The sequence below is a fragment of the Macrotis lagotis genome, chromosome 5, assembly GCF_037893015.1.
Source record: "Macrotis lagotis isolate mMagLag1 chromosome 5, bilby.v1.9.chrom.fasta, whole genome shotgun sequence".
In the NCBI taxonomy this organism is placed as follows: Eukaryota; Metazoa; Chordata; class Mammalia; order Peramelemorphia; family Peramelidae; genus Macrotis; species Macrotis lagotis.
Window position 1 is genome coordinate 194,508,202 of NC_133662.1, and position 23,093 is coordinate 194,531,294.

At 35.9% G+C, this 23,093-nt stretch overlaps 1 protein-coding gene across 4 annotated transcripts in view; it reads right to left on the minus strand.

The window, feature by feature from the left end:
• ALG14 (ALG14 UDP-N-acetylglucosaminyltransferase subunit) overlaps nt 1-23,093 on the minus strand; it is a 154,446-nt gene that overhangs the window by 81,174 nt on the left and 50,179 nt on the right. For 3 of the 4 annotated variants that reach the window (XM_074188222.1, XM_074188225.1, XM_074188224.1), the window contains exon 2: nt 22,701-22,852. The exons of the other annotated variant lie outside the window; for it this stretch is intronic. In XM_074188222.1, the coding sequence (XP_074044323.1) occupies nt 22,701-22,852 (152 nt within the window). The remainder of the gene's footprint in view (nt 1-22,700; nt 22,853-23,093) is intronic. 4 annotated transcript variants of the gene reach the window in all.

A 23,093-nucleotide genomic window follows, 5' to 3' on the forward strand; every position in this document is an offset into this window, starting at 1 on the left:
GAGGAACAGGCTGGAAATAGACCAACAAATAAGGTGACTGCAAAGTTTAGGTGAGGCTATAAATCAGGGTGCCAATAGGTGGGTAAAGCCAAAGGGACAGATTTGAAAGAAGATCTGGCAATTTATTAGATGAGACATGAGAGAAAGGAGAAGTCAAAGATAATTCAAAGAGTTTGAGCCTGGGTGACTAGAAAGATGATGATATCATCAACAGAATTAGGGAAGCAGGAAGTAGGAAGATTTCAGACAAGCCAGATTTGTATACTTGCCAGATATCTAGGTAGAAATGTAAAACAGGCAACTGAAGATACAATGATGAAGTTCAAGGGAGAAGATAAGGTGTGTGTGTATGCAAATACGTAGATATATGCTTATATATAAAATGTCTGTATATGTGCATGTATATATAGCCACATATAAATACATCTACATACCACATATATCTCTATCACACACACACACACACACACACACACACACACACACACACACACACCCCTTTTTGGAAATCTGCAAAGAGTTGAAACTGAATGCATGAAACAGATAAGATCATCAAGGGGAAGACTGCAAAGAGAGAAAAGAGAGCAGAACAGGGTTTCAGGGACAAACCACACTAAGGAGGGGAAGGAAGGAGACTGAGGTACTAGGAGAGCTGAGGAAGAGCTGCATCATTAAGGCCCAGGTGAAAAGGTAGGATCTGGGAAAGGAGAGAGATCAGTGATGTCAAATGATGCAGAGAGGTCATGGAGGGAAAGTTATCTAGTATAGGACCTTGATAAATGGTTTGTCCCTTGCATAGAGTAGGCCCTTAATAAGTGTTTGAAAGGTTCATCAATTCAGGACATTGAATGTCCATTGAGAAAAACCTTTGGATAGTCATAAAGAAGCTATTGGGTTAGTTGTTTCAGTAGACTGGTGGGGTCAGAAGCCAGACGGCCAGAGGTTGAGGAATGATGTGATTTTAGGTTACATCAAGAGAAAAACAAAGAGAATGTTGGTTCTTATTATACTATGAAGTCCTGGATGCAGTTCTGGACGGCACACATTTTAAAAGGACATTTATAAAATCGAAAGCACAAAGAAGGTGGTAACCAGAAGAGACAGGACCTCACAAAATTATCAGAACTAGGGACAATGGGTGCAAGTTGCAGACAGATTTTGGCAAGATGTAGAGAACAACCTTCATCCCAATTAGAGCCACTCAAAAGTACCACTGGCTGCCCAAGGAGGTAATGGATTCTTTCTCTTTGAAGGGGAGTTGGATTGGATAGCCTCTGAGTTCCCTTTCAACTTTGAGATTTTGTTATTCTATGAAGAAGTGGTCAGGAAATGGAGACAGGGAGGGTCTGAGTTTAGCAGTGAAAAGAAACAGATCTGTAGCTTGAGGAAATGACAAGGTCAAGGCAAACTTTTTTTAAAATGTTCTTTAAGGATAAGGTGAGATCTGATGGATTTGGGATGATTCAAATGGACAAAAGCAAAATCTATCTTTCTATCCAGCTACACAAATAGGGTTAACTAAGCAAATCAAGGAAGTGAAAAAAAAAATCTCAGGAGGTATATTTAAGCTACTAAGAGAACAGTTCTGGAAAAGCATCACACATCAAAGAGAATCAAAATTTTGTACCAACCTGTACCAGAGCAAGAACCTCTATAAAAAGGGATCACCCAGTCTCTGTTTGAAGACCACCAATAAGAAGGATCCTACCAGCAATGGGGCAACACATTTTATTTTTGGATAGCTTTAAGTGCTAAGTTTTTTCCTATGTGAAATCTAAGTTTGTCTCCCTTTAACTTCTGCCTATTGCTCCTGGTTTTGTCTTATAGGGTCAAGTACAACAAATTCAATACTTCTTCTACATGAAGGACCTTCAGAGACTTGAGGATAGTCATCATTTTCCCAATGAATTTTCTCTTCTCCAGGCTAAATGTCCCTAGTTCCTTCAGCCAATTCTCACATAAATGAACTGAAACCCTTTTACTATCCTGGTTGGCCTCTCTTGAATGCTTTCTAATTTATCAATGTCTTACTAAAAGTTTAACCCAGAACCAAACAAAAGACTTCAGATATAATCTGACTAGGGCAGACTACTGTGAGTCCAAGAGATGTATTTGCAATCATTATGTTCAATAAGACAGGCATTCATGAGACCCTATTAACCAATACTTCATTTTAGTGGTTAAAAAAATAATAAAACTATACTTATAGTCTCCCAAATACCCCCAAAATACTAGGTTAATGAGATTTCACTTAATATGCCAAATGATTCTTCCTACAGTTAAATTCCATTATTATAACAAAGAAAAGAAACTTTTACAAAGATGGAGACTAATTTTATTACATGTGCATTATCCTGCTAACATTCTCAATATAAATGATGGAGAATTTTAAAAATCATGAGCTGCAATCCAAATTGCAGAAAAATAGCAGAAAATGGCTTGTTTTTCAATATCATGTGTAAAATTTTGAAGTAATATATATCCCAGCAGTGCTAAGTTCCAGAATAAAAGAGCATAATGTTTAGAACAAAGATATTAGGTTTTTGAGTATGGAATGTTGTTAGCACCCCACCTTGTGGAAAAAAATAGGTACTGTTAAATAAAGTTCACTTATTGAGTCCATTTTGAATCACAGTATTTTGTAGTTAAAAAAATTCTGAGCATTTAAAAAAATAACAAATATTTACATCCAACACAATGTAGAAACTGGCACTAATTTACAAACAAAACAAATAAAACTGGGGCTGGAAAAACTATTAAAGTGATAAAAAGTAAAAATTCACATTGCCCAATTAGAAGTAAATTGTTCTTTTGACTGTAAACAATTCTTTGAGGAGTGCAATAAATTCACTTCTTTAGGCTGCAAACATCTCATTATAATAAATACAATATTTTTTGATCCAAGAAGTTTTATGTACATTTCTAAATATTTCTAAATAGTCCAGAATTCCTACGAGAACCAATTGTGAGGGGAACCCTTTAATAAGTATTCTTCGACTCAAAAACAATTACGGTCCAAAGTTCTTACGTGGCAGATTTGAGACGGAGTAGATTTTACCATAAGAAATAAATATCAATATACTATTCTTCATGATCCCCCCAAAAAAGATTCAAGAGATCTGTCCTTGCTCCCTCAACTCCCTCCTCCCATCCTTATTCCAGCTCAATTCTTCTCCATGTTTTGACCTAACTTTTGCTTTTCCCCCCTCTGGGCCCATCATGAAGTAGCCCTTCCTCTTTGCCAAGAATGATCTTTTCACATGTTCCCTTGATCCCATCTCCTCAAGGACTTTTTTCACTTCTCATCTCTAATCTCTTTCTTTTTAAAAATGAATCTTTAATATTTCTGTTTACAGACATGCTCAGGTCTCCCCATCCTTTAAACAAAGTACAGCTTGGTGGTGCTTCCTTTTCTTTCTTTTTTTCTTTTAGGTTTTTGCTAGGCAATGGGGTTAAGTGGCTTGCCCGAGACCACACAGCTAGGTAATTATTAAGTGTCTGAGGCCGGATTTGAACCCAGGTACTCCCAACTCCAGGGCTGGTGCTCTATCCACTGGGCCACCTAGCCGCCCCCACCAGTGCTTCCTTTTCAAACCTTTTTTTCCTCCCAGGCAAACTACTCAAATTTTCCTAGAGGAATATCTTGATCTCACTTTTTTTCTTATCATAGCTTATCTTGTACCATATTTGTTTGGGTACATGCCCTATTAGAATGTGCTAAGTCCTTGAGAACAGAGGACTAGGTCATCTTCACAAGATGGAGAGAACATCACCACAGTATTCTATGTATCCCTCCCTCTTCTCCTTCAAAGTTATTATTGTGTTGTTTCAGTCTTTTTTTTTTTTTTAGGTTTTTGCAAGGCAATGGGGTTAAGTGGCTTGCCCAAGGCCACACAGCTAAGTAATTATTAAGTGTCTGAGGCCAAAATTGAACTCAGGTACTCCTGACTCCAGGGCCGGTGCTCTATCCACTGCGCCACCTAGCCGCCCCTGTTTCAGTCTTTTCTATGGCCCTTCTATGACCTCATTTTGGGATCTTTTGACAGAGATATTGGGTAGTTTAGCATTTCCTTCTCTAACTCATTTTACAGATGAGAAACTGAGGCAAACAGGGTTAAATGACTTACCCAAGCTAATTGCCCAGCTAATAAATGCCTGAGATCAGTTTGAACTCAGGAAGATGAGTCTTTCTGATCCCCAAGCTCAGAGTTCTATCCACTACTGCCCCTCAGATTGAGAAGATACTTAATTAAATGCTTGTTGAATTATATTCACTGCCTAGGTTCTAAAAAGGGTAGTCTAAATTCATTAATACTACTCCGGGGAGTCTCCTTAATTGTTTGGAGGCTTTTCTGATACCAAATCTATCTGTTTCTGAAATTCTATCTACTATTACCGGTTCTACCTCGAACAACAAATTTATTACTTCTTCCATATGACAACCTCTCAAAGTCTTGGCTATTGTCCTTTGTCTTCCTTTTCTTCAGACTAAAAACTTCCCATCTCCACCGTTCTTCCCAATTTCCTCATCTCTCCCTTCCACTTGCACTCCAGAACTCTCATCAGTCCCTTAGAAGAGTAAGCAACAATTTTCAGATTGTCTGAACTCTGTTCTCTACCTATTAAAGGGAATTTAGGTTTTGGTGGCTTAGTTCTGTACCCAAACCAATTTCTTCATCAAAATGAATGCAGAGAGGTTAGGGGGCAGGGAGAAGTATGCCTTTACATTAGTTATGCATTATAATACAGATATCTAGGTAATGTATTTTTTTGTTTGAGAGGAAAGTTAACGTTTTCTGGACCCTTTACTTATATTTCTTGAGAAATAACTTCATATCATTTATTCTACTACTGAATACTAAATCTGTAGTGAGCCTTGCACTTAACAAATCACTAAACAGCAATGAGTTGTGGAAAGAGCATTGGTCAAGAGATATTGGGTCAAATCCCAGGACAAACAACCTCAGACAAGTCACCTAGCCCCTCAGATGATGTTCCACCTTATTAGGCAGGCTTGGCTGGTTTAGCATTCCTTTGGAAGTGAGTGGGAGGAAAGGAGGAGGGAAAGTTTGTTATTTGTGCAGCCTCAAGGGAATAATATAAATTGAGTGGCCAAGACTTTGCCATCCTGCATTGCACTGCTGCTCAGGGCGTTTAAAATCAAAGGATTAGACAAGGCTGCCAAGCAAGCCTTAGACAGCTCACAGGGATGCTAAGTGCTTCATGGAGATGCAGACAGGTAGCAGACCATGCTACCCCTTAGCCTTCTGGGGATGCCCAACCTGCCAGAGAAACAGACATCTGAGAGAAACACACATGAGAGAAAAGGTAGGAGATCTGTGTGGGGATAAATGAGTCTGAAATAGTAAATATGCCTGGAAAAGAACCAGAAGTTTTCTTACTGAATACTCTGATGCCTGTTTACAAATGGGAGAATGAGAGAGAGAGAGAGAGAGAGAGAGAGAGAGAGAGAGAGAGAGCACCCTGAAGGAGGAAAGAAGAAAGTTAATGGGAAGTAGAGACAGGAGCCTCTTTCAGAATACTTTTAAAATATCAGAAGACTTTTAAAGTATATGTTTTTATGCTTAAGAATATCATTTTTGTATATTCAAATTCAAAAGAAGTTTTGAAACAAAAATGATTATTTTATTGTTTTAAAAATATCTTTAAAATCCCTTTCTTTATTTTAGACCTTGCTATGCTGAGTCAGTCAGTTCATCAATAAACATTTATGTAATGCTTACTACATTTCAAGCACTTTCCTAACTACTAGGCTTACAAAAAAGGCAAAAGATAGTTCCTGCCCTTGAAGAGTTTATAATGTAGTATAGTAGACAACTATGTATAAATAAACTATATAGGGACAGCTAGGTGGCACAATGGATGGAGCACTGGTCCTGGAGTCAGGAGGACCTGAGTTCAAATCTGACCTCAGACACTTTATAATTACCTAGCTGTGTGACCATGGGCAAGTCACTGAACCCCACTGCCTTGCTAAAAAAAAAGAGAGTAAAAAAACAAAAACAAGAGTAAATAACTATATGCAGCATAAATAAGAAATAATCAAGAGAAAGCAGGTATTAGAATTAAGGAGGATCGGGAATGCTTAAGTGTCAAATTATTATAGCATTCCCATGATGAACAAGTATATTGAAAATCACTTATGTATTCAATGGAATTAAAAACCTAGTTTGATTTCCAGAATAAAAAGTTTAAGCTCAGGATTTCAGATCTTGAGAACCAGTAGTGTACTCTAGGAAAAAAGACTTGTTCTGACAAGTTTAATGTTACTGTTAACAATTTGCTTTGTTATACTTCACACACTATTACACATCTATGTGGTTTTCACACATCTCCTTTACTTCAATGCACTCCTCGACGATGGGAAATTATATCACAGAAAAGTCCCTTTGTGGTTCTAGGATGTGACTAAATAGTGTCATCACTAAAGAACTATGGGATTCATTGAACTGTACAAATTCAGTGCTTGTTCAACTGAACTGAACTAAGGCTGAGCACTTTATTACTTTCAGAAATAGAAAGTTCTGTTGTCCCCAGTTTTTGTACAGAGGTGACACAGAGGAGCTACTTGGAGTCACCTTTGTAATTTCAGGGCTTGCCAAATCCTGTTTATCCAGCTCCAAGACAGTGGTCATCTCTGCAGTGAAATATTATTCAATAAAATGTGTGAAATACTATGCAATGAAATTTTTCAAAAAACATTTTGAATACCGGATGTAGCAGAGAACTGGGCAGGGTACTGGGAAGCTGAGTTTATGCTGTTTATGATAGGTCTGGGCTGGTAGTTCCAGCCAGGAGGGCCATCTGGTGGTTTATCCCAAGATAGCACCCCCAATACATATTCTGGACCAAGTTCTAGGCAGGTAGGTTCTAGCCTGTCCCACACCAGTTCTTCCTCCAGTGCCTATAAAAGGGCAGGTGGAAAAAGACCAGCATCACTTAACATATAAAAGGCGGAGAATAATGACTGCGGCATTCACCTCATTGGATATTCTAAAACGCTGTAAATGTGAACTATTGCTATGTTGTCCATCAGTGGGAAAGACCACTGATCTGGTAGACAAAGAAGGAAGGGGTCAGCAGTCAATTCCGCTTGGTTGACTCCACTGACTAACCAGATTTTTGTTGGCCTTTTGGCTACAGCTGTTTGGTCCACAATTCCAGACTTGTGACTCGCCTCAAGTTTTAATTCTGCTTAACCACATTAGCTAAGATTTCATTGATTTTATTACTCTTCAAAAAACGAGCTTTTAGTTTTATCATTTCTCTGAGTTTTTGGTTTACAATTTATCTATTTTCCTCTCTAATTTTTAATATCTCCTCTTTTTTGTTTAGTTTAAGCCTGGACAGTTCTCTCCCAAGCTTGTCTCTGCTCAACCAACTTATAGACTTAAATTGTTCAGCTTTCTGCTAGATTTAGCATCTTTAGTTCATTAATGATTATTGATCTATAGTGTTTAATCGTTCCCTAGTTTAGGTATAAGATTACGTTTCTCTCTTAAAAGGATTCTGTCAGGGTGTTTTCTCAATTTTTTTAGAATTGGGAATTATGGGTGCTAAACTGTTCTTTAAAAATTTCAGAATCCATCAACTCCAAGAGTTTTCTTTTGGGAGTATCTTTACAGCTAGATCAATTTCCTTTTCTGAAAGTAGGTTATTTAAGAATCCTATTTGGTCTTCTGATAGTTTGGGCATATTATATTTTTGAAGGTATTCTCTCTCTTTTGTTTTCAGTTTTGTTAGAATGTAACCATGTGGGACAGCTAGGTGGCGCAGTGGATAGAGCACTGGTCCTGGAGTCAGAAGGACCTGTTAGTCAGACAGTTACTAATTGTGTGATCTTGGGCAAGTCACTTAATCCCATTGCCTTAAAATAAAATTTTTAAAAAAAAGAATTTAACTGTGTATAGTTTGTTCTGATTATTCTTTTCATTTCTTCTTGTTTTTGTGATTTCACCTTGCTCATTTTCTATCTTAATTTAATTTTCTGCTTTCTTCTTTTTAATCACATTAGCTAATATTTTATTGATTTTATTAATCTTCAAAAAACAGCTTTTAGTTTTATCATTTCTATGGAGTTTTTGTTTCCCAATTTACCTATTGCCTCTCTAATTTTTAATATCTCCTCTTTTGTGCATGGTTTAAGTCTGGGCTTCTAAAATTTCCTTCATCATGATGTTAAGGTTTTTTGGGGGGGGTTTCTAGTTCTGTCATATTCTTCGGGCAAACCTCTTATCCTTAGGTTGTCTCTACATAACCTGTCTTTGAGATTCATATATTTTGCTTACATAGTAAGCATACTTTCTTTTAATATTTTTTGGGTTTTTGCTTTTCCTCTTCTAGGTTGTCCTTCATCTCTATATAATTTTATTCCCAATCTATTGTTCTTTCTTTTCTTTCTTTGGCCAGGCTTGCCATTGAAGATTCAAGTTTTTCTTTTCAGCTAATTAGTTTTGCTCTCACAATTTTCATTTCTTTTTCAAATGATTGATAAACAGTGTGGTGTGATTCCATATTTTTAAATTCCCCAGGGTCCTCTGTCTAAGAAAGTGTTAAATCATTTTCCTTCATTTTGCAGATTGTGGAGGTTGGTTTTTGGAATGTCTCAGCCTTCTCCTACAAAGGGCAGTTGGTTCATGGTTCACCAGCCTAGATCTCTGACTCAATTGACTTTTGGGAGGTCAGAAATAGCCCCTGCTAGGTGCTGTGCTCTTTCTCAGTTTTGTTGGAGGGCTCCACAACTCCAAGTTTGGTCTTCTCTCATGATGACTTGCCTCTGTTCCTTTCTCTGGCCCAACACAAGCAGTTCAGAGTCAACTTTATCTAGCAAAGGAAGTTCAAAGCCTTGCTATGCTAATATTCCAGATTAGCTCTTGAAGAGCTGTGACAAGGCCCAGGTAGTGACAAGGTCCAGACTTCTACAGCCTGGAATCAGGATATAGACAGTACTGGAAAGAGGTAGAAAGGATCATAAATTCTGGTGTAAGCCTGGGCTGTGTCCTTGGTTCTGCTAGTGTGGTTTATTGCCATATTATGGGAGGGGAGGAGGTGTGTTCAGGGGGCTCAGGATCAGCCTGGGTTCCTAGGATTGGGTGTTTTGTTTTTTTTAACCTTGTTTTGAATTCTCAAGGAAACAGCTAAAGTTGATTTATCTTTGGCACATAATTTCTCTTTTAAAGAGGTTTGTGAGATTGTAGGGAATCAGAGAATATGGTCCATATTATAAAATTAGGTCTACTGGTCTTGAGGGTCTCATGACAGTATACTATTAAGGGAGGTTGTAAGTCCATGGAACATACTCATGGAAAAAGACAATAATATATTTAGAAGTTTAGAACAGCTACATCTCCCAAATAATATTTTCTCTACCAACAACTTGTCTTCTTCCTTGTTAATAGTTTGCCCTGATCTTTGATATGCAAATTGGTGAGCTCCCGGGGTGTCACCTAAAATCACAATACAAGAACTCCACTTTTAGAAGGGTACCTCAGAATACCCCCTTCTTGCTGAATGGATTCATGTCTCTGTGCTCCCAATATACTGCTGTCCTCACATGTGATATACTATATGCCAGTGTATATACTGGAGTTGTAGAATTGTTGCCTTTCCTTTTCTGTCTCCCTTCCCCCCATTCTCATTGCTTGCGATAAAGCTTGGCATCAAACTGAATTTCATCTTATTTGCTATCCTCAGTATCCAAGCTCATTAAGGGGTTGTTACCACAACATCTCTGACTAGTTCATACACTTCCCTTAGACATAAAGCAGGTCCCTGGACAAGGACTTAACCAAAGAAAACTGTACCTACATTGGGGAGGTTGGGGGGTGGGGGATGTAAGGCAGGGTGAGCTCAGACCAGCTTGTAGAGAATGAGTCAATACAAGAATCCTGTATCTTCCTAGGAGGACTCACTTATGCCAAAGATGTCACAAAGCAGTCTGCAATCTTGCTGCTCATGTCCATAGATAGATTTCAAGAGCATTTTATGACCTTGAATGAGAAAAAATTGTATATTCTTATTTCTACTAATCCCTAACTGAAATTTAGTATTTCCTTTCATTATTTAAAAACATTCTAAAAAGGACTGCTGAAGGGGTTCAGAGTATAAAAAAGAAGTCCTTCCTCTGGAAAAGGGGCAGAGAACGTCCGGCTTGCAGGCCATATAAGGCCTGCAAAATCATTTGGTCTGTTGCTGCCAAAGCAACCATAGGAGGGACTCAAAATTCAATAAAGTTTTTTAGGGGCGAATTAGTTAAATGTTTGACCAAATAAAGCAGGCTAATTTTTAAGTTGATAATTTTGTATGGCCTGAGAATGATGTTATAAATATCTAAATAGCCCTTGGCAGAAAAAAGGTTTCCTACCGCGGCTCTAGAAGAAGCTGCTTAGCTTGACAGAAGTCCTGCCGGGCTGCCTGCTTCTGGCTCAACTGAATCAAGTCTTTTGGCACTGACTTTACTCTTCCATCTCCTTCCTGGTCTTCTCAGTATCAAAGAACAACAATTAAGGGCTATGGGGAAGCAGAATTTATGGCTCCTGTTCATCGGCCTTTTAAGGTAGCAAGGGAAGATGATGCAGCAGGAAAACCATGTGAGGAGACTCTAGACGCCAGTATCTCCTTGCTCTAATCCATCATAAAATGACACATCAATCTTTTTAAAACCTAACTCTGTCCACATCACCCTCAGGTGGCCAGCTTTCAGTTCTTTTCCACTGACTACAGGATAAAGTCTAAACTCTTTAGCCTGGTGTTTAAAGCTGCTTACAGTCTCCTCCATCTACCTCTCCATGTTTAACTCCTACTACTCCAAAACTGATACACTCACTGCTGTCCATGAGCATCCTTCCTTTGCCTACTGGCCATCCCCTAGAGATTTTTTGCACCTTTGTGTCTGATAATTCTTAGGCCTAGAATTCCTACCCCCAGCCCCATATCAGTCCTATAATCTGCCCATCAAATTCCTATTGCATCCTTTAAAGCTCAAGTAAAATAGTACCTTTTTTGGGAATGAATCTTCCCATGATCCCTGTCTTAACCATGATTCCTTCCTTTGTCATCACAGCACTATTTGTCAGGGAATGTGATTCAATATAAAATCAATATCCGGAAGGTAAGAGAATGCTACTTAAATAGTTATGTACAAATTCAAATGTAAACATTTAGTGAGGGATCACTATACCAATCTAGGAAAGCTGAACCAGGGCCATGGGAATGAAAAGGGACCAATGACTAAAGTCCTAGGCTATCTTTAAATAATCTTTTATTTTATGTAATAAAATCATAAGGATATATGTGTTCTGAAATACTAGGATGCAAAGGTTATTTTTTATTCAGTAAATATAAAATTTAAAATTTTTGTACAGTAAATTTCCTATGTGATACATCTAAGCAATGGATAAGGCAAAGACAGAAGGAAAGAGTAAGGGCATGGAATACAAAAAGATAGAGAATGAATTAATCAACAAATATTTATGAAATACCTTTAAGGTGCCAAGTATCATACTGATGATAAAAGTATTAAGAATGAAAGAACTGGGACAGTTAGGTGGCACAGTGCATACAGCAGTGGCCTAGGAGTCAGAAGGACCAGAGTTCAAATCTGGCTTCATACTTTGTGTGACCTTGGGCAAGTCACTTAACCCCATTGCCTTGCAAAAATCTAATAAATAAATAAATAAGAATGAAAGAACTTTTACTTGCTAGAAGTTTACACTCTAATGGGGGAGTCAGTTTAGTGTCAGCCACTATACTTAAGAACTGAAAATAAAAGTCACTAAAAGATAGTCTCTGACATCAAGAAGCTTACAATCTATTTCAGAAGGAAATATTGCAAACAATTACATACAAAAAAGATATATACCATATACAGGGAATAACAAAGAGAGGGAATGCACTAGATTTAAGGACTGGGAAAGGTATCCCAAAAAAGAGGATCATATTTTAGCTGAGGCTGGAAGGAAGCCAGGGAGGCCAAGAGACAGCGACAAAGCAAGAACATTCCAACCATGGACAGTCATTGGTCTGGAAGCATCTTGTTCAAGGAGCATGGCAGAGGTCAGTATCACTGGATCAGAGTATACTTTGGGGTGTATGGTGTAAGAGGACAAGAAGGGTAAGGAGGGGTACCTGAATATCAAAAAGAGATTTTTATATTTGATTCTGGAAGTGATAGGGAGTCGCTGGAGTTTAATGAAATTTTAGAGAGATTACTTTGGCAGCTGACATTGGATTAGAATGACAAAAGATTTGTAGCCTTTAGACCTATTGGCAGGTTATTGAAATCATGTGAGGCCATAAGTGCCAACACCTGAGGGATGGGTGCCAGTTTCAGAGGAGAGAAGGGAGTATAGTTGAGGGAAGTTACAAAGGTAAAATCAATGTTATTGTATCAGATTGGATATGGGAGGGTAAGAAAGAATAAGGAGTCAAGGATGACATTTAGGTTGAGAGTGGTAGAGTGGGATGGTGATGCTCTCCACAGTAAACAGAGAAGTTTGGAAATAACAGGAAATTTGAGGAATAGGGAAAGGTAATGATTTCAATTTGGAAAATACTAAATTTTAAATGTCTAAGATGTCTGACAAGTAGTTGGAGAAGCAAGACTGGAAGTTAGGGCTGGAAAAGTATATTTGAGAATCATCATTTAGAGATGATATTTCAATCCACAAGGACTGATGAAATCAATTGAAATGAATAGAGGGAGAAAAGAAGACAGCCCAGGATAGAACTTGGAGATACTTCTGGCTAGCAGGTATGACCTGGATGAAGCTCCAGTAAAGGAGACTGAGAAGTCAGATAGACAGAAGAATAATAATCCTACTTAGAGAAAAGAGTGATATACAGTGGTAAAAACTGTAGAAAGATCAAGAGGGATGAGGATTGAGGGGAAAAAAACCTATTGCACTTATTTATCATGGAAATCATTTGTCATTTATTTATAATTGCTAAATTTAGCATTTGGTAAATAAGAGATCATTGGTTACTACACAGCATATAAGTAGTTTGGAAAGGAGGACATAAGTAGTTGTAGGAACCAGGAGAGGTTTTATGCAAGACCTTAAAGGAAGAAGGAGACTATGATAAAGGTAAAAAGAGAATTGATTCTGAACATATGGGACCAGTGCTGAGTCACTGAATTGGAATGTCCTATGTGAAGAATAGAAAGAAAGCCATATTGATTGGACTGCAGTGTATGGGTTATTATTGTTTAAATGAACATATAACTGTCATAAATTCCTTTCTTTGCATGCTTTGCAGGTATGGATTTTCCTCCTCAGTTTTGTCCAGAAAGCAATCACTTTTAGTGGACCAAGATTTAGTTTCATGCTTCATTTTCTTTCATATAATGCAATTTGGTTTTGAAGTTGTATTAGAAGATGCCACTATGCAGATCCCAGATCCTTTAGTAGAAAATTTTATTTTGGCTACTATTTACTTTAGAACTAATTCCAGTGGAAATTGTTTTTGTTTTCTTTGTGTAATTTTACAGTTAACCCATTTTTCCTGATTATTTTTGTGGTGATTCCTTTTTTCTTGCCTAGTCTAGTCTCAAGTGTGGCTGATCTGAGTATGCTTGTTTTCTCTTAAATTATCTGAAGTTTTCAGGGAAACCCAGCAAAGATGTCAAATACCATACTTTTCTGTTTCTCTGTTTTAAAGCATGGCATTTCTCAATTTGTGAAATCATAAAAATCATAAATTCTAAGGAAAATAAATGAATCACTGGATATACATAAATACATATATATATGTATATATATATACATATATATATGTATATATATATATATGCTAAATCTCTTCTTTTGTGAATCTAATGCAATGAAAAGTTATCGACCTCTACTTATTTCAGGGCAAAAAAAATGCAGAATCTAATTAAAAACAGCTATCTAAATTTATAAAACAATATTATTAATATAAAATGCACCTAAGAAGGCTAATATGCATTCAAATCTGATATATATTGATGGAATCTAGCAATTAAATATTAAGTTTGTTTATTAAATTAGGTAGTTTTAAAAACTATCAAAGAAATTTTCATTCTCTTTACTGTTCTTCCAAATCGAGTTATGAATTAAATTATAGAAAGCATTCCTTGGCACTGGTGTATTTCTTTTTTTTTTTTTATTTAAGGCAATGGGGTTAAGTGACTTGCCCAAGGTCACACAGCTAGGTAATTAACTGTCTGAGGCTGAATTTGAACTCAAATCCTCCTGACTCCAGGGCTGGTGCACCATCCACTGTGCCACCTAGCTGCCCCACCATTGGTGCATATCAAATAAATGATTAATGGTTGGTCATTTCTGACAAGATTTCTCTGAAAATCTTGTTTTGTATATTTTTTAAAAGAGGTTTTGCTGAAAATATTATTCTTGGCTTCACGCCAAGACATTATAAAATGTAATGTAAAAATATTTCTGAGGTGAGATACTTAAGTGAAATGCACTATAAAAACACAAACCATCATTAATGTTAATGGTTCAGAAAGGAGCAAATTTTCTGATTCATTTACAATACCATAAGAAATGAAGATTAAAAATAAATAGTCATAGGCCCCAATATGATACATTACTAGGAAGTTGTATTTGGCTTGATTGTCATTTCAGACAAATCAACAAGGAGATTTTTATTTGTTATTTAAGACTTAAAATGGTTCAGAACTGACCAAAATATGTAAATTTGAACACAAAATGGAATAAAATGAACTAAAATTAATTTTTGAATGTATAACAAAAGATAAAATAACAGCCAGTTATTGTAAACATCATTTAAATGTAGACTCTCAAACATAATTTGATAGTACATAATATATACAATTGGATCTGATGCTATCAATACAGGTATTCCCTCCATACTTGCTAGAGTTCTCCTATAGGATTTCTAATAGGATCCAATGAAAACGCCAGGGGCCTTCCTTGAGTTCTCCAGCTATCCTGGAATCACAAATAGAAGAAACCAGGCTATCAACCGGTTTTCCCTTGCTCTTGTTACATGACAAATCCATCTCTTTTTCAGTCACACATTTCTCCCATGACATTCTTTACAATTCTTCTTAATTACTTACTCATAATATTGCAACCAACTCACACCCACCATATACCTCTCCATTACTATTTGGTAATATACAATGTCATTTCTTTAAAGATTGTAGCTCTACAATTATCAATGGAAGAAAAAGATATTTAAAATAAGTTTTTAGTTCAAACTTTTGGCAATCCTAGTCTTTCCTTTCTCAACTATGGGTTCAACTTATTTCCCACCAGTCCAAGATGTATATTTTGAGAGCCAAACCCTATAGGTTATCTATCCAACTATATCAGTATGGATAATAGGATTATGTTTCCTGTGTGAATAGTTAGGCTAAACACTTTTGAATGATTAATAATCTCACTTGGGAAGCTCTGCAGTATTAATTACAGAGTTTGATGCAACCAAGACAATATTAAGGGCCAACAGAAATATAAGGTTTCCTTCAGCATCTATAGGGAATCCTTCTTTCACTTGAACCTTGGGTGCATATCCTCCAAAATATGCAGAACACCTTTGGCAATTATAAATTCTCTCTTTTATGCCTTGCTTAATTTTAATTTTAAAACATTTCAACTGACTTATCTTTCACGTAATCTGACACAATACATATATATATATCTATTATGTATGTATAAAAAGATGTGGTCTATTGTTGAATTTTTTTGTGAAAGCTTGACTTGATTGTAATATGGAGAAAAATGGTAGAAAAAATTATGAGCAATAGTCTCATAAAAAATGACAAAGAGTAAAAATTTAAAAGTTTAAAGTAAGCTTTGCAAGAGACCTTACTAGGTAATATCATCCCAAGAACAGTTAAGGAGAAAAAAAATGAGAGCAAATGAAAGATGGAAAGTATCTACTAAGATTTTGATAACCAAGTCTTTTCACCATGAAGGAGAGTAGAACCAACATATTTGAACTCTAGCATCATACACATTCTAGATAATGATAATGTTTGTCCTTCATTTTGAAGACCACAATAGCAGGGCGGTGATGCCATGACATTCATCCAAACTGGATTTGAGTGAGGGGGTGACTGTGCTGAGTCACCCAGTATCACTTTCCCCTCCAGAGCCATCCGGGTCCAGTGGCCAGATATGAATCAGGATGACTGGAGATGGTCCTGGATGTGAGGCAATCAGGGTTAAGTGACTTGCCCAAGGTCACATAGCTAGTAAGTGGCAAGTGTCTAGGGCTGGATTTGAACTCCTGCCCTCCTGCCTGCAAGGCCAGTGCTCTATCCATTGTACCACCTAGCTGCTCAAGACATTCTAGATATACTTATAGAGGAAACTGAAACTGTTTGAAGGAGGATATGAATGGGAAAAGCAATTGGCTAGGACTAAGTATTTGAAGAGATCTGTGCTGGAGAAGACATAATTTTAAGGGCACTTCAATCAATTGTCTTGAGATCTGAAGGAAGGAAAGATACTAAAGACAGAAAAAAATAATCTCAAATGAATGAAAAAGCTGGGTACCATAATAAATGCTGAGTATGGAAATACAAAAGGGAGGCAATTAACTCCTGGTTACATCTTCTGCAGGGGGGGAAGCAAGGGAAATGTACAAAGGAAAGATGTCTCTGGAAGTTATGGCAACCATGATTTATAGGGTATTCAGTTGACACATCCTTTCCAGAAACGATGGCATTATTATAATACTGAGTTATTGTTAAGCAGAGTTAATGTTAAGATGACTGGGCTAAGGTGAACAGCTAGAAAGGATGTAAAATAGTCAGTCTGGTCTGGTAGTCTGGAGATGACCTGACAGAATGGACTAGTTGAGTTTTTGCTTGCTCACTCACTCACCAATCAGGATGGAAGTTCCAAAGTTGAGGTGATTTAGTTCCCCAAGCATAATGGACATTGATTTTTTTTTTCTGTTACTCATAGCCAGAGATGCCAATCCAGCTCAAAGGGAGGGAAGGAAGGAAGGAAGGAAGGAAGGAAGGAAGGAAGGAAGGAAGGAAGGAAGGAAGGAAGGAAGGAAGGAAGGAAGGAAGGAAGGAAGGAAGGTTATTACTACCAAAAAGCTTCATAGTACAATATTTTTTTTTAGGTTTTTTGCAAGGCAAAGGGGGCTAAGTGGCTTGCCCAAGGCCACACAGCTAGGTAATTATTAAGTGTCTGAGACTGGATTTGAACCCAGGTACTTCTGACTCCAGGCCGGTGCTTTATCCACTGCACCACCTAGCCGCCCCCTACAATAATTTTTAAAAAGAAAAAATAGAGCTGGGACAATAACTCCCAAATTAAAAAGACGAATAGAAAATGTGCTGAATTGAACATATTGTAAACTTTCTCAAAATGGTAGATTCATTAAGCCATTTTATTGAGAAACTGGGACTTCTGAAGGATGTATCTTTTGCAAAGAAATAATTGTGTGAGTAAAAAAAATTGGGATTGATGAAGTCCAAAATCTATGTAGCATTTCTGTTATCAAATATATAATGGTTGAGAATAGGAATGCAAAATCAATACCAGGCAAGAGATAGCACTCTCTCTTATTCCTTTATTCTCACTGACCTATCACTCTTTCTTTCAAGTATTGACATATTATTGGCATATTATAGATTTTTCTGAAAGTTGGCAAAGTGATTAATAACTATGAACCTCAGATTAACTAATCAAATAGAAAACTTTTTCAAGTGCATAGTTCAAACATATTAATGGCTTGAGATTTGTTAAAGAATATACTTCTTTATAAAATGCTCAAATAGTTACCTAAGTAGATCAATCAAGTGGCTTCTCAGGGGGGATAAATGGTTCTACAATTCTATTTTATAAACTGTAACTAGCCCATATTCCTTTCTTTGTCATAAGAAGATAAGAAAATCAATTTGTAATTAGCAGCAAAACAGAGCAGTCTTGGCATGTGAGAATTGGAAAAAGCTGTAGAGTCTCCAACTTATGCTTCAGTTTGGTACCCACAATTATTAAACTGTTTTAAACAAAAATAATAAAAATTTCCTCTCTATCTCTAGTATTCCAGAGTGACCAAGTCACCAAATATTTCAATGATTCAATAAGAGTCCATCATTAGCTTAGTTCGAATATATTGATTTGAGGATTCCCCTCTCTGGATAATATAAAAACAGCAGTGAAAACACAAAAATATAAGCTGTATTCTTATCTAAATAGAGAATTTCTCAATGGTTCATGCTTATCACTGACACAAATCATTATCCTTTAAAATAAAATGACAGGTTCATTATGAAACAGAAAATGACATCACAAATGATGAGCCAAAGAAAACTTGGCATTGAAGAAATCATCCTTTATCAAAAACCTACTATGCTCTGGGGGGGGAGGGGGAAGCAATTAATTTTTTTACTCTGCATTTGACTTGCAATCATATAGTCAAAAATGTTTGGCTTTATGCAAAATTACATTTTTGTTTCTATTTCATAAAAAAAGAACTGACAGAAAGTTGAATACCCTTAGACTTTATCCGAGAACTTTTTTTTCTTGACTTGAAAAGAAAATCTCACTAATTCTGATGATGGCAGATGTTAAAAATTATTAAGCATTTAGCAAAACTTAAAAGGCTATGGAAATGCTAGTTTCTATTATTATTGTAAATGGATACTGCATTTTATCAAGTCTATTTCTGTGTATAGTGACATAATCATATTATTTTTGTTGTCCAAGTTAATAATATATTCAATTAGATATTTTTCCTAATATTAAGTCAATCCTGCATTTCTATATAAATTCAAATTGGTCATAATCAAGAAAGATTTATTAAAAATTATATAATCTTGGGGGCAGTTAGGTGGCGCAGTGGATAGAACACCAGCCCTGGAGTCAGAAGGACCTGAGTTCAATTCCGGCTTCAGACACTTAATAATTAGCTAGCTGTGTGGCCTTGGGCAAGCCACTTAACCCCATTGCCTTGCAAAAAAAAAATTATATAATCTTTATGATATATTGGTTTAGCTTCTCTGCTAATGTTTATGATTTGATTTCTTTTTCTGTGACTGGGTTGTTTAAATTCTCTATTATCTTGTACTGTAAATTTGAGTATTTTATATATTTTATAAATATTCATTTATTTCTTTAAAATTGTTGGTTTCGTTGGTAAACAGCTAGGCAAGTCAGTTTCTAATCACTATATTTCTTCTCCATTGATGTGAATTAGAATTTCATTTTTGAAGCTGGTAATTTTTAATCAAAGTTAACAGTTTAACCTGTTCTTTTAGGGGCTGAGTTCTAGGTCCCCCTCTGCCAAAGTGGAGTAATACAGCTACAGGTCCTTGTACCTGGGAGTCAAGTCTTGAATTTCAGCTCTCCCATGTGGAATGAAGTGATCATTTAGTTCCCCCATCTGGAATGAAGTGGTCAAGACCAAGACTTGTAGAGGTCACGAGAGTTGGGCCACAGTGCTTCCTCCTATTTTTCCACTTTGGCCAGTCCTTTCTGCTGAAACTGATCTGTTCCTTTTGAAGCATCTCTCACTAATGGGGGCCCTTACCAAGTTACCCCAGGCTGATTTCTTTGGGATGTTCCATCTAACAGCACACCCAACTAGACCCCGCCCCAAGACATTACTGAGTCGAATTTTAAAATGATTCTTTGTAGAGAGAACTTCAGCAAAGAGCAAACTCCTGAAACTCCTGAAACTCCACCTTGACTGTGGGTTTTTCTCCACTAGATAAAAATGGCAAATATACTCAATTGGGTCACAGCAATGTGGGGAGGGAGAAAGGGAGAGTTATTTCAGTTCTTTCAGAAAAATTTATTTTTTCTCAAAAAAGGCAAAAATATTTGTCTTTGATTTTTATTTTTAACTGAAGCAATTTAGCTTACATACAGCAGGGAAAGAATTTTAACTCCCATCAGTCCCAAAGGAAAAGATAATTATAAATTACTGTTAGTAAAAAGATAGCAGATTTATTTATAGATATGTTTTGGCCTTTACTTTCCTAAATACACCAAAAAGGAATTGTATGCTGTGTCATTATAACAAAAATATTTTAAACTCATGTTTATATAGTTTTAAGATTTACAAAGTACCTTCTTCTTACAAACTTTTAAGTTTGGAAGTACAAACATTATTATCTCCATATTTCAGATGTATAAATTAAAGATAAAATGTTTTGCCCATGGTCATGTAATTTATAAATGTCAGAGCAAGGCTTTTTCTAATTTATCACGGTTTCATATTTTCCCTAATCCATCATACATTGCCAGGTTATGTTATAAAGAGATAGCAGAGTAGCCAATATAGCATTCAATGAAGAAGCACCACAAGCATTTCAAATAAAATCAAATCCAAAGAAAAGGATGCCCTTTCCTATTGGCTTTATTTGATTGTTTCATTATTAGAAATTCTAGCAATAAAACAGGACTAAAAGGGGGTTAATGCTAGGATTGAAAAAACCAAAATATCATTCTTTACACATGACATGGTATTGTATTAAAAACATTCGACCATCTTAACTAAAATGTTACCAGAAACAATAAATGAATGGAAAATGACTAATGTAAAAAACAAAATTATTATTTTTGAAGCTTAAGTAGTTATCATCAAAACTATCAGAGGATGGGAAAAAAATAGAGAAGTAGATAAATGAAATAAAACAGACTAGACATCTAATCCAATGTCTATAAAAGGTAATTTTTAAAAATCTTTAGAAAACAAATTTTCTTAAATTGGGGAAAGGATTTACTATTTAACCCAAACAACAAAAAAGGAAGGAAATAGTTCTCTCCATTGTGGAAGGGAGATTTTTTTTCCAATTCAACAAATGGAAGGAATTTTTGGAGACAAAACAAAAATTTTTTCTATTTGAAATTTTTAATTGCAAAACCACAACAACAAAAAAAAAAACAAGAAAAATACCAGACAAATTTTAGCAAAAATTTATTCCATTAGCATCATTTTGTAATGTTTTAGACTTTCTTTATCCTTCAGCTGCTGATCTTTTGGTCAATTAATATTCTTATCTGCTTGCTCTTCCATATAAATTTCATTTGAATTTTGTATTATTCTATATAGAAGTTACTTAATGTATTGATTTCATTAATATGGGTAACTTCCAGATGACACCAATACAGGTCATCACCTTCTCTGCAGTTTACAGTCTTAAAGAGCTGCCTAGAAAACACAGAAAATAAGTCACTTTCTCAGGATTCAACAGCCAGTATTATATAAGAAGGTAAGCTTGAATCCAGGACTTCCTGACTGTGAGATGGCTGCTATGTCAACTAGCTCCTTGGATGGTAAAGATGAAAAAAACTAATCCCTAAAATAAAAAAGGAACTATTAGTAAGTCAGTAAATTACATTGGTAAATTCTAATCTACAATGGATTTATAGTCTAGGAAAATAAACAGCTAATTTTAAAAAGGGAACTACAGGTTATTATTTACTTGGAAAATATTAAAGTTCACTAACAATTGAAGGAATACAAATTACAACAATTTGAGGGTAACCCCATAACATTAAATTAGTCAAAGTGATTAAAAGTGAGAAAATTCAATGCTAGTGAGACAGAAATATGTATTCATTCCTCATTACACTTCAAACTTGTAGAGTTACTTTGGGGGAGCAATCTGCCAATATGTAGTCAATAATAAAGGGATAAACATATTACTATGACCCAATAATTCCCTGACAATATACCCTGTTGATGCTATCAAAGACAAAAGAAAAGGTCTATTTGTTCAAAGATTTTCATAGCAACATTTTATGTAATTGAAAAAGGGTAAGTAGCTTAACTGTTTAACTATAGGAGAAAGGTTAAAGTAGAAAAAAAAATCAGACCCAGAGAAACAGATGTCACACTAATGAGTCAGATCAAGAAGAGGGAAACAGAAAAAATATACCAAGAATCTCAATGGTTACTTGGAGAATAGAGTTGGAAAGGTGTGATGATCACTTATTTTGGAAGAGATCTGTAATTTCAATGATTTAGGGAAGCAATCACTGTCCCTTGCAACTGGGAGTCTTAGAGAGCTGTCCAGGGTCCTGAGTAGTTCATGGAAGTGCCCCAGGGTCCCACAGGCAGGGCATGGGACTGCTACTACCCTAAACTACCTTTCATAATATATGATCATTATAACGTCTCGGCACTAATATAATGGGATGATTTATTAATAGAAAAAAGCTGTAACATTATATGACTTCTGAGGTCCTTTTCAGCTCTAAATCTATGATTCTACAAATCATTTAATTTAAAAAGTGGTAGCAAAGCATACATGACATACATAAATGAATCCACACAAATGGATTTTAAGACAAATAAAAATAAGTCAGAAAAATTAATTAGAAAACAATTCAAAATTATAATAAAGGAAAAAAGAATTTTAATAAAGAGCTCATTCATACATTTCCATGATGCTACATCAATATAAACCCTAAATTCAGGGCATACATAAATGAAGCAATTTGATTTAAAATAGTTGAATAATTTCTAGACATTAGGTATAAATTTTTTTTTCACTTCAAGTTTCCTCTATTCACATTAATTAAATATTTACAAACTTAATTCTGGAGTTACATTTTTGCTAAATTCCTTTTTTAAATATCAAAAGAGATCAAAATTAAATTTCAACATAATTATAATTACACTTATCTTAACATTCAATAAACTGCATTTAAACCCCATGGGAATTCATATCCAGCTTAGAAATGTGACTAACTTACCCAAGATTCAGAATCTCTCTCAGCTCTCTTCTCTTCAAACAAATTTATTTTAGTAGCACTCATCTTATCGGTATCAGCAAGGACATAATGCCTTGGATTATAGCCTTTGGATAAGCTACCAAGCAGTCTCAGTATTTCTGTGGTGTGCCCACCTGAAAATAACATCAAAGATCATACAGATTAAGTTATATACAGTATTAATCAATTGACAAGCAACAAGTCTGTTTGTTTATCATTTTGCAGTAAATATTTAAATAGGCAGAGATGAGTCAGGAGAGAATTCCAGGCATAGGAGACAGTCAGTGAAAATGCCCAGGATTAGAGAATGGGGGTATCTTGTTTAAGGAATAACAAAAGGCAATTGACCCTGGATCCAGTGTTACTGGAGGGGCA